Raw genomic sequence first — 13,016 nt, forward strand, 5'->3', positions numbered from 1 at the left:
GTGCCGGAGATGGATCTGAGGCACACGCGTTTGTCTGTATGTGGGGACAATTTAAATGGTTAATTAGCATAAATAATTCCGGGGGTTCATTTATTCCATCAAAACTTAAATGTTACGCGAAACATCTCGAGACAGTGGCAGTGGCACGACTTGAGGCAGTTCCGTAGGCAAGACCGTAGAATGGCTGTCAACATACACAAATATTAGTGGGAATGAGTAATGAGCTGTCAAAGGTCTTACACAGAAACAGCAACAGAAACGTGTCGGAAGAGCACAATCAAGAACTACGGAAGGAGTTGAGTACAAAATAAGGGTCATGTCATTGAATGAAATATAATTGGTTATTCCTGATTTGCATATTATAATATCTAAGCTGTATTTTGAGTATAGTAGACTATTTAATGAACTAGAAAACAGAGACAACCACAATAATATACATATGTACAAGTCATTCAAGAATAAGCATTCTTAGAAAACTCAATATAAACTATGATTATATGTGTGCTCCACAATTGAGAGAGCTATAAAAGTCAACTGCTTAACTAATTAAAAAATACAAGGCCATTTTCTGGACGTGCCATAAACGGTACTGTATGGCCTGAGCTAAGGACCAGGGCCAGGCCACACTTAATGCATTTAAAGCGGCTGCTTTGGCCGCACACAGTCGAACGGACAGGGCCAAGAGGCCTGGGCCATCTAGCAGCCTGTTGATTCAGTGGGTTTTCAAGAAGAGGGGGGCTGGCTGGAACCGGCGTTGGGCGGGGACAGGCCAAGGAACTGTTGCCGTAGCGCAACAACTGGCCGGATAACTGAGCGGAAAAGCTCTCGTCCTGAGCTTTCGCTCTCTCGTGCCTGGCGCGGCTGGTGCTCGTGCTCGTGTTCGTGTCTCGGGTTCGTGGGGTGTGCACTTCCCTGGAATGCCTCGACTCCCACGTTGGGGGCTCTGGTGTGGAGGCGTCGGTGTGGGAGTATTCTCAGCCCGTCGATTTTCCAGCCAGGCAGTGCGTTCCGTTTCGCTTGCCACTTCAGTCTAGGATAAACGCTTGCGACGAGCACAACAAGTGCGCGCATGCAACCAGCCCCGGATCCAACCTCAGTCCGGAGTCAGTCAACAGCTCCGCAAGCCTGTTGTGTAGTGTAGTGCGAAAGTGAAATTTCCGAGTGCGAATTCCATCAGAATAGTGAGAGTGGGAGAAGAGTGGGTGACTGGCAGGACATCTGCCCCAGCCGAATCCTTTCCTCCGGGGATGCGCGATGCGATTGCCCCCGAGTTAATTAACTGCGCGCGTGCATCAATCGTCGGGAAATCAAACATGTAACTCTGCGATCGATATTTGTGAGGTGGTGCCAAAGTAGAACCCCCAAAACGAAATCAGAAACAAGCCACCGATTTTGTGCAACTCCAAAGGAAGCACTGCCAGTGATTTTGTGAAGATAATCAGTGGCCTGATCGGGCAAGAAATCATTCGATTTTTGATATTCGCATTTCTGCATTGACTAATGGCCAACAACTCGTTGTGTTTGAAGCGTTTTGTGTGCTTTTAGGAAAATCAAAACCAATCCAATTGCAAAACCTATTCCGAACCCAACCCCAATCCAAAATTCAACCCACTTGCAAAGAGGGGCGGAACTTCTGCATCGAATTGCCATTTCAGCTGGAACAAACCAATACGGAAATATGCATAGGTTTTGGATAATCGTTTTACTTTTAGGATTACTATATACAAAGCCAATAAGTAAGTACATTTCCAATCATGTTTCGGCTTACCATTTTGTGGCTGATTGTTCTCCGTTTTGTTGGTTTGGATTCCCTAAAATTTGAGTTGGGAAGAAAACTTAGGCATCCTGGGACTGGCCGATCAATATTTTATGAATAGTTTTTCCAAAGTTTACCCAACGACAACTTCGTTTATTTATAAAATATTGGCATTTAGCTTGGGGTTTGCATATGCAAAAAAGTTAAGAGTAAACCTGCCGCTGGCTAATTGCAAATGGGGCACGGGTCTCGACTCTGAAGAAAGTCGAATGTCACGCACTTGGTGCGACATAGGGTGGGGCAGGGGCAGGGGCAGGGGCAGCAGCCGGACACATTCTCAGCACCTGCCACCTCTGACTGCTGCTTGCTTTTCCATAAGATTCATGAATAATTCATGGTGCACGCTTCGATTATTTACTCCATAAACATACATACTCCTCCTTTACGGTCCGGTCTGGCTCGATCGAATGGGAGGGAGTGCCAGTACCAGTGCCAGTGCCAGTGCGAGTGCCCATGCCTTGGCCTTGGGTGGTCTGGCAGTTTACAAGTTTAATTTTAATAAATTGTGAATGGTTAGCTTTCCAGGGATCGGCACTTGCAGCACTTGCAACTCGCGATGAATGCGAAATGTCGCTGCTAATGGGAATTGCCTTTGGCAATTTGATTTGATTAACGAACCAATGAGCGACGGAAAGTATGCCACAAAATTAAATTTCATTACAGCTTCATTTCGGGCTAAAGTTAATCAAAAACCCAATGAGCAGCTCGTAAAACACAACTGCGCGGTGGCGGAGCGGTTCAAAGTCTCCGACCCCCACTTGGATCCTGGCTCCCAACACGCTGACTCGTTGACTCCCGAATCCTGGCTTGTATCTATTACCCGTTGTCGCTGGCAACGTAATTGCTGAAAAATTAATTCGCCAGGGGGCGCGGCAGGAGCGGCAGCGTCATCAGCAGCTCCAACCCAACGAAGGAGATCATCCTGTCGTAAAGCACGTTTTTGCCATTTTACGCCAGCATTTTACCTCTCCTTCGGCAAGGGAGCAAGGATACATGGAGTGGCGTCATATAAAATGCGCCGATGCCACAGTGAAATCAATTTCAAGTCATTAAAGGAAATGAATCTTTATGGAGACGATGCCAGTGAAAGCAAAAGTTTCCCCGAACCCCGACCCCCGACAAAGATTAGCAGCTCCGGCTGTTGAGTGGTTGGTTGAGTGTATGGGCTCTTAAGAATTTAAACACGTTGCCATCTCCGACTCCACATCCACTTCCAGCTTCAGCCTCTGCTTCTGCTTCAGATCCGGAAAGTGTAATCGAAACTGCCCGAAGACACTTGATGCGATTATTATTGATTTTCTGTACTGAAATTGTTCTGATTGAATTATTTATTGGGCGAGTGCTGGGTGGGTTGCTGGATCGAATCGGTGCAGAGTGGAGTGGATTTCATTAGTTGGGCCACTCAGCACTCGCTCGGCTGACGGCTTAATTGAGTTGTGAAGTCTGCCGAACACTTATTTACACAAGCAACAAAAGGCGCACGTGACGGGAATACGCTCATCGAATGCTTCTTCTGCTTCTGCAGGGCCAACCCGTTCTCTGTTTGCACTGCTCTTGATGGCGAATGGCGTTTCGAAATTAAAGCAAAACATAAATCAATTTGACTAACTAAACAGTAAGCTGCATCATGAAATTCACATTTGAATAAATATTGTGTCAAGCCACTGGCTAACAGCCACTTCAGCGACGACGACGACGACATTAGCTGAGGAGGAGCAGGAGTCGAGGCAACAGCCTGAGGCGATGGCTGGCCTTCGCGTCGTATACTTAATGTGGCCACATGTCCATACAAATGTAATAATTGTGAGACCCAGTAGTGGCTGCGGCAAAGGGGACTGGGACAGTCATAACAAGGCAAGTGTGTGCACTCGGTGCAACCTCAATGGCAGGGCTGGTCCTGCCCCTGCTCCTGCTCCTGCCCCGCGGGCTAGCCAGAGATGTGGAAGTAAATGTGGATGTAGATGTAGTTGGGGATGTCTGTTTGGGGACCTACATATCACACAGGCGACAGGCAACGACAGATCGGAGCAGAGAGAGATAGAGAGAGACGCAGCAAGATAGACCCTTATAGCCTGCAGCCGACTAACTGACTGCGTGGCCATGCCTGTGCCTGGCCGCCTGCCTCGCCTGTCTGCCATATGACATGTGATGACTTTGACAAAGCCAGCTCCTCTTCGGGCCGAGTTCCCAGGGCCCGGGGAAGTGAGTACCGTGCTGCTGTGCAAAGACGCTTTTGGCATATCTAATGAAAGTTTTTTGCAGTCTGCCCTTCGGCCCCCGGCCATAGCCACAGCCACAGCCACATCCACATCCACAGCCGTTTGACATTGCACTTTAATGGACTCTCCACTCGAAAGAAAAACGCAGAGAAAACTTGGCCTTTCCAATCGAAATAAATATTGTAAGCGGTCCATAAATTGTTGCTTTTGCCACGGGCAAAGTTTCGACCCATACCCACTCCGTGTGCTGTCGAAGTTAAGTTGAGTGGCAGAAATCAGATTAAGGCAAATATTATACTCGTACATGGCAGGCAGACTTGCGGCGCCGTAATGCATGGGGCTTGCCCCATACCCAGTCGAACAATTTGCTCAAGCCAGCCGCAGGTGAGCGGAATTTGGAACAGGACTTGGAACAATTTTGCACAAATTTGGCGCAAAGACAATCAAAAAGTTATAAAACAAGCTTCGGTAAAAACAAAAGCAATGCTCGAGAGCGAGAGCTGCCATCAGAGCCGGAAGCTGAATCCGGACCCGACCCAGACCCCATCTCCATCTCGTTCGGAACTGAAGCGGGCCTAGGTGTCTCTGAGGCGTGTGTGTATCGGGCTGTGAAAACTTTGCTCAACTCTCGTTTTTTTCCCATTGTTTTCCTGTGTTTTGGGCCGTGGCTTTGCTGGCAATGCGCATACGCCGCGCGGTCTTATTATCAGCCGCATCAGCGGCGCCGTAAAGTAAATGCAAAGTGTGCAAAGTCTATAAACGAGCGTCAAACTTAAAAGCCCCAAGGTGGCGTCGCCTCGCCAAGGACGACAAGGACTTAAGCTTGTTTTTCCTTTAGCCTGAAGAGAGGGGAAAGCAGCGAAAGCACAGAGGAAAGCGAAATGGAGAGACGAGGGAAAGTCCCGGGTTTATCGGCCAAAGCGTGGTGCGGCCTATCAAAAAGTTGCTCACACGACAAATTGCCAGAGCGACATGAGAGGTAGTACCAGAACCAGATCCAGGAGCGGCGACAGGAGCGACACCAGGAGCGGAAGACGAAGGCTTCGAATAAGAAAACGAATTTTATATTTCTGCGTTCCTATTATTTGTATTATTTATGGGGCCTCTGGCAATGTCGTTAAACGGGGGGACCATTAAAAAGACCTCCTATACGTTCTGCCTGTGCTACATATATGTGTGTGGGTGACAGATGCCAGCTGCCAGCTGCTAGACAGCCCCAGACAGCGGATCACAAACGGGCAAATAAAAAAGAAAGGACGCTTCCTTGAAACAATTATGCCTAAGTGTAGGATCTGAAATATTTATGAAGCTTACTTTGCAATACACTGCTCTGTGCCCCCAATTTCAAGCAGAGCCAATCCGATTGTCAGCTATTCTCGGCTGTAAAGTTCCCCAAATAAAAGTCAAAGCGGCTAAAAGGACTTGGAAAAACTATTAAGATGTCAGCAAATAATTACGCATGAAAGCAGCTGCATAAATCTGGTCGCCTCCCAATGCCAAATCCGCCACTAAAACGAACTGAGCTGGAAACTGCGGAGCCATCGAGGCGTTGCCTCCGAGAATGGCCATAATGCGACACTTGAGGAAAAGCGCTTCAACTTGCCAGTCACTGGATGCTGGATGCCGGAGGTCTGCCCGAAAGAAAGCACTTTATCAAGAGGGATTTGCGGAGCTGGCCCCAAACGTGGGAGAGGATGCATTTGCCCCACACTTTCCCAGGGACACGGACCCGGTCTCCACTTGGGATCTGGCTGGGTCTGGTCTGACAGTTTTGTAATAACAATGACCGCAAAGGAACGCAATCGATTTGCCATTTTTCACTAAATTTATGAGTTTATGAAGAATCATCCTTGTTGTTGCTGTTGACGGTAAATCGCGCCCCAGTTTTTATCATGAGAAATACTGATGGTATTTATATTTTATTGCCTCCCCTGCAGCTCCGTCCTCGGACTTGATAGTTTTTTTTCCCGGAACTTGTTCGCCAGAGTCTGCCTTAATGAGCCTTAATAAGGCGGCACGCAGCAGGAAACAACTGCAGCATAAATCTCGGCGAACCCGAACCCGGCGAATCACTGAACCCTACCCGAACCGACCCGAAATAAATCTCGCAAAAATCCATAAATTGCCCAGCGACACGCGAGGGTCAACGAGTGTTGACAAAAAAAAGGGAAAGTCTGAGAAGTCCACCAGCAAAATCGAAATGTAAATTGACTTCCTACAATGACAGCCGGGACTGGCACATCGATGGGATGCCGCACGAGTCCGGCTTGAATGCTGCCCAGCGATGCGTTAATTATTCAGGACCAGAATAGCAGGTCCACGTGTTATGAGCCAAGGGCCAAGGGCCCAGGCAAGCACTAGGCCACAAAGTGCTGGCCACCGCATTCATCATTATCCACAGTTTGATTTTTGCCACAAAGTTTTCGGCCTCAAAACTTTTGACAAAGGTCGAGAGCAGTTTAAATCCGAAGCCAAAGTCAAAGTCAAACGCTCCAGGCAATTCCTACAAAATGAATGAGTGATCCTCCTGCCTGGATGGCTGGGGGGGGCTGCCTGGCGGTAGGGGGAAAGTTTCAGATTTTTTGAGGTTTTAAGGGATTTGGGGCGGAAGCAGCACACAAATGCAGAAACACCCGGGATCAAAGGCCAAAGTGATGGCGCATAAATTTCTGGGCAGAATCCGAAACAGCTTAAGCCATAAGCGAGGTGGTCAAGAAAACAAATGACAGCAAAACGCATAAATTGAACCGAAACCCGATACCGCTACCGGTCCCGGTCCCGGTCCCAGTTCTATTCAAATCATAGAAGTACGGGTACAGTCGGGCAGTTATGGGAAAAGTTCAATCTGTAAATGTCTGTGCAAGTCATTAGGAATCGGGTTATGGCCCGAGCATTTGTTGGCTTTGCGGTGAGCAGAACAGAACAGAACAGAACAGACCCTGATACAGAGCTCCATGAATCACCGGAAACATCATTCTCCCTACTCAGAGGCAGAGTCATAACAATTTAATCACTGCCAAAGCCTGGGACAATTTAAAGTCAGCGACTGAGTATTTTATTTTATTGCCGCGATACGTACACAAGCCCGCGATATAAAGCCGCATGGTGCACATCCAAACGATTCGCCGACAGTGGGGAAAATTAATTAAAAAAGCCTGTGTCTGCCTGTGTCCGTGCATCGTCTACCGCCTCCCCAATCTCTTCCACCCACAACATCCCTATCAAGCAAAATAAAAACATGTCTAGGCACTAAAAAGTTTATTATTGTAAGGCCGCCCAAGTAAAAAAGAACTCGCATTAACTGCCCCAAAAAATAACGTCTCTGCGAAAGAGTGATGCGAGCAGAATGGAAAATTAAACAGAGTCGGAAATGTCACACATATATGTACAAGCCGCACCCACTCGCGCCCCACACACAGCCGCACACGGTGATACAGCCATGAGGCAGGAGCAAGGAGTCGGGCAGTCAGGCAGCCAGGCAGACAGGAAGCAGGACGAAAGAACAAACAAACAATAACGACAGCAAATGCCTGGAAAAAGGGCTAGCAAAAGTTGGCCGACTGAGCTTCACGCGGCCGGGAGTGGGAAATGTGAATGGGTGAACCAACAAACAAAGACAAAAAAAAACCAGAGAGAGTCAAGAGTCGACAATGAGATACCCGCTGCACACATGAGAGTGGAAAATTAGATGATATATAGAGTCGACGTACGCGGTAAGCGACATACAAAAGGTATCCTTAACTGCTTAGTCTCTCAGGTAGATGCAAAAAAACCATTGAAAGAGACTGAGAAATATTTGTGGATAAGGTGTTAGTGTTCGACCGATAATTTCTCTGGCAGCTTTATGCCGTAGTGATCATACCTAAAAACATTCGATTATTAATTTTGTAATGCATGAATGGAAATATAGGGTATGCCGAAAGTGCCTACATGACACATCAAAATCATAATACCCTCCTCTGCAAGGGTACAAAAAGGAAAAACGAAGTAAACTACACATTTTTATTATGCAAAGGGGGCGCAAATGAAAGGCAAATGTTTTGTTTTTGCACTCGGGTCTTCCCTTTCTCCAAGTGCGTGTGGGTATATGTATGTGTGTAATTTTCTTTCATTGCATATGTGTGTTTGTGTGTGTTTGTGTGCTCACTTGAAAGTATTGTTAACGGGACACATAAAAGCAGAGTAAAGAAGTGGAAAAGGGAAGCTCTGAAGAGTGGAGCAAAGCCCCATACGAGTGGGGCGCCCCAAAGTAGGCAATAAAACACTAGTCGAAATCTAGACACGCGCCCCTAAACACATGACAAACAATAAGCTGGAGCCTGGGCCCCGATTTTGGGCCCGAACTTCTGCCTTTTTATGAACACCAGAAATGAGACAAATAAAGTGTGATTACTGCAAATTGAGTGAGTCGCATGAATTGTGTGACAAGCGGCTAAAACAACTTTCAGTTTGTCATGGGAGAAAGTGTGAAAAGTTGAATATAAATCTAGAAATTATAACGAATTTTTGAATAAATCGTTGAATAGTTATGGATGGTTGATGGAACAAATCCATAAATTATACAGAATAAACCAAATAATCTTGTTTAAGTGCTGCTGTATAAACACAGATTTACCATTTATCCTTGCTTAGAACTTGAGCAGTTGAGCAATTTAGTCCATGCCACATATCTCGGGGCTGAAGTTCTGAAGTTCCCATGCAAATCGGATACATGTGTGTACTTATCCCAGGGCACTTTGTGTAGTATGCTTTGCTTACCCCGTCCAGAAAGCACAAAGCAGCTGCTTAATTAATTGGACTGACTCTCCGAGTCCTGATGCTTGTGCTGCTGCTGCTGGCCTGCTTGTGTGAAAGGGCAATAATTTATCCAGTTGGTGGAGGACTGTGCAGGCTGTAATGATTGTGCGGCTTTCTCGACAATATCCTAGCCCTGCAGTTAATATGCGGCAGGTGACTCAGCATGAGGGTTCGAGAGCTGCTAATGAACACCCATGGAGGCTGATGTTGGAGTAATACCAGAAAGTACCATTGCCTTCCTTAACACGATCTTGGTCTGCGTATGAATAAAATATTTCATGCGTTAAATTGAATTAATAATGGTAATGTAGAAGGCTTATGAATATGCGCTTTCGTGCCTACTTGACTTCTGGCCGGGGCTCACGTGCGTATGCGTAATCTTCGCTTCGCCCAGGCGCCTTATTAATTACCACATTTGCGACATTTAAGCATACTGCGAACCCAATTAAAGCCCAACCATTGCCGTATACATCGGCATTGATATTCTTTGCTCAGCTATTTGCCGGCCATTTAAAATTCAATGCCAAGCACTGAACAAAATCCAAGCTAAGCCAAGTTCGGGCTGAGACTAAGCTGCTTATTATTCCAGAAGCTATATGGCTGCTCATAGCCTCATAGCTCCATAGCTCCGTGGCTCTATAGCTCTTCTCTTCATGGCTGCTCGGGAGACGGCAATCACGGCGCGCTCAATAATTGTATATTATATAAGAGAGCAGGCAAGCAGGCGGCAAAGCACAGAGCACAAAGCCAAATACGCGTCAATTGGCAGCCACATGCGCACTTGAGTAAACACAATCCTCAAGGAATTACCAGCTGAATAATGGGGCAGCAACAATGGCTTCTGCCTCATAATAATGGAATCAGTGGGTTGTGGGGAGAAGGAAATACACAGAGTCAGCGGTAAAAATTAAATATAAATAAATAACACAGAAATGTGTGCAAATTAACAGCAGCAATCTGGACGGACTGACTGCAAATGAGGTTGGTTGCCAGCCAAAGAAATTTTTCCACTTTCAAACTTAACTTTCAAACCAGCTTGGAGCACAGTCAAGTGTATGCAGCGACGAGTTGGGAAAAGGCGTTTTGGGAATAGCTTAGCCAACAGAAAACGAAGACAAAAGCAGCCAGAAAAGGGAAAACTTTCCACGAACACAAACCCAGACACTCACACAGACAGACAGACAGAGACAGAGAAAGAAAGAGAGATAGACCCAGTGGGTGGAGGGGTACGGGATTCACATAAGGACACACTTGAATGGCTGGCACTTCTGTCTTTGTAATTGCGGCCCCAATGCTAATGCCTCCTTGGGGCTGGGCAAAATGAAAATGCGTAAATTATTGATTACAATCGCCAGAAATCATGCAGTCCAAATAAAGGCCCAGCCACTCGCCACACCATACCCATGGCATACCATACTGTACCATACCATTCGGATATATATATAGCCTTTTTTATGATGCCCTGAGCTGATTGTTACGCCTTTTGTGGCTACAGTGTGGGGGAGTATGTGGGGCTCCGGGCTGGATAAAAATAAAAATATTCGAGCCCTTGGCCCTGGACGAGGGCCCCGGCCTGAAAACGGTGACGGGAAGCAATCGCATAATGAAGGCACTTTACATAGCCGTCGCCGTCCATAGCCGGCTGTGCGTTGATTTTTTAATGGCGCCTCGGGCCAGCGGGAGCAGCGGCAATTGGAATTCGGATTGAGATTGGGATCGGGTTCGGAATTGGAATGCAAACAAAGGCCGTTTGGCATTGATTGTGCAAGGACTTTTGTCCTACGCGCATTGTTTCAACAAGTTCTGGCCAAGGTTGACGAGGGTATGCTGTCGCCCAGGGCTTTGTGAGTCTGCTGCTCGTCTCCTTATTAGCACTAAGCAAATATGGTTTTTCTTTTGCTTTTGCCACTGCCTTGGCCAATGCGCCATACGGGCTCAACTCAGGGACCAATGCGCATTTTCTGTCAGGGGTTGGAAGCACACGGCAAATGTCCAGACCATTCAGGACGCTCAATGTGTTTGTGTCTGTGCATCGCCCCCACTTTGCCGCAGACATTAACCAAACAGTTTGTCAGGTGGGCGGCAGTCAGGCAGGAGGCATGTGGCAGGCAGGCAGGAGGCAAGCGGCAGGCGACAGGCGGCAGAAGCAGGTGCGGCCAAGTGTCAACGAAAATTGTGCCCCACATTTTGATCAAAATGATGAAGCCAAAAAAAAAAAGCCAGAATGAAATGCTAGCATTTGGGAGCCTTAGCTTTTGATACCCTTGCAGATCGATAGAATTTTATATATGATATAAAATCATCCGGCGTGTGTTCAAAAAACATGAAACTAAAATATCTCACGATTACTTTGTGTCTTATGAAAACTACATGAAATTTCAGTGTAGCATAAAGAAAGAATCAACTAGAAAGAACTAGTTGATTCTTCCTTTATGCTGAATACAGACATACTGAATGTATGGACCTACCTTTTAATGCTAATTGAAAATATATTTAGAAGGTTTCTTCTTTGCATTGCCAACATCTGATCAACATCGGAATACCCTCTGCAAGTGCATACAAAGCAAAACGAAACACGAACGAGGAAACAGAAAAAAAACGCTCAGCTGTGGGTCAAGCATAAATGTCAATATCATCAGCAGGCTCGAATATTGCTGCAGGCCCAGTCGCGTCATCTCCTGCTCTGCGCCGCTCCGCTCCGCCCTCATCCCATGCTTGTGTCAGCGGCCTAATGCCTATGTAGATTAGAGATTAAGCCAACTTCAAAAAGCTGGCCAGGAGGATATTCCGTAGCTGATTGGCGTTGCGTATACACAACATAATTGTGACTCTGGCTGTGGCTGTGGCTTTGGCTCTTGCTCAAACGTGATGGCGGTCAGGAACGGATGGTTTGGACAGAGAGCGTGGCAAGGACCCCCATTAATTGTCAAGGTGGGCGTGTGCTACCAGACACAGCCCACATCCCCATTACGGCCCCTTCCTATTGCCCGTGTCCAACTGCGGTTGCCCGACAATCCTGTCATTTGTCCTGTGTCCTGGGGAAAAAGTTTTCAATTTTTAAAAGCCGTAAAACAGCTGCGCGTGTCACTTTTCCCACATCGTAGCCGCGAACTAAAAAAAATATATAATTCTTCCTAACCCCGCCCCGTATTTAATTGCTTGCGACTAGACTGGTGTGTGGCGGCCCGTTGGCAGAGTCGAAATTGAATCGGATTTGGTAATAAACAAATCGAGCCATCCACAGAAATGTGCGGCGAGAGGAAAAATGTCAAATCCAGTTTTTGGGTTCGGCCAGCTGTCGTGAATGATTTAAATGTGTTTGCCAACCCAACCCGATTGCGGAATGTGTTTTTGCGGCACATGAATAAATGTAGCCACCGGAAATGGGGCGCCTTTTGTGAACCGTAGTATTCCTCAATGAAAATTGCATTTTTCGGGCCGGCTGCTCAAATGTTCAAACTCAAATTGAAAATGTTTATTACGCATCCGCCGCATTAGCCATGGCACAAAATTATTGAAAATGAAACCGAAACCCTGCTCCGCCCAGCCCTGTCTACACGTTGTTTGGTGGGAAGCAGGAGCCCATTAATAATAAATAATTCCCCTTAAAAGTAATTTAAGTATTTTTATGTGTGGTTCGTCGTCGCTGGGGCCGGCGTCGTCAGCGTTTGCTTTTCATTTCTTTAATGGTCTGCATCTTTACGAGGCAGTAAGGTCCAGGTCGCGTTCACTGAAGCGGCAACTGTTGGCCAGCCATGCACACACACAGACACAGATACGTACTAACACACACACACACACGCGCAAAACACAAACACAAAGACATTGGGTCGTGGCGCATGTCTAACACTCGTTATGAGATTCATGGCCTACATGTGTTTGCTCCATGGCCTTGTAAATGGGCGCGGGGCGTGTTACCGGGCATGTACTTTACGTGCCGGGCAGGGCAGCCCTGTGGGCGCGACTGGGACTGGAGCTGGGGGTGGGGCAGGGCCAGAGCATAGGCATTAGATGGCCCTGTAGCTGTAGCTGTAGCTGTAGTTGTGGCTGTGGCTGTAGTTGTGCAGCCGCCAGCAACAGCCCTACCATGAGGTGTCCTTGAAGCCATTTTCTTATACTCGCACTCGTACTCGTACATATAAACGGATTCTGTTCGTTTTGCCTTCTTTCTTTTCTTCCCATTT

The 13,016-nt window shown here is 47.0% G+C and overlaps 1 protein-coding gene across 1 annotated transcript in view; it reads left to right on the forward strand.

Annotated features, from left to right (window-relative positions):
- Positions 1–1,074: 1,074 nt before the first annotated feature.
- LOC6588543 overlaps positions 1,075–13,016 on the forward strand; it is a 37,252-nt gene continuing 25,310 nt past the window's right edge. The window contains exon 1 of the mRNA XM_026984160.1: positions 1,075–1,736. Coding sequence (XP_026839961.1) covers positions 1,679–1,736 — 58 coding nt within the window. The 5' untranslated portion in view covers positions 1,075–1,678. The remainder of the gene's footprint in view (positions 1,737–13,016) is intronic.

Source organism: Drosophila persimilis, unplaced genomic scaffold (assembly GCF_003286085.1).
Source record: "Drosophila persimilis strain 14011-0111.01,24,50 unplaced genomic scaffold, DperRS2 tig00000000-arrow-pilon, whole genome shotgun sequence".
NCBI lineage: Eukaryota > Metazoa > Arthropoda > Insecta > Diptera > Drosophilidae > Drosophila > Drosophila persimilis.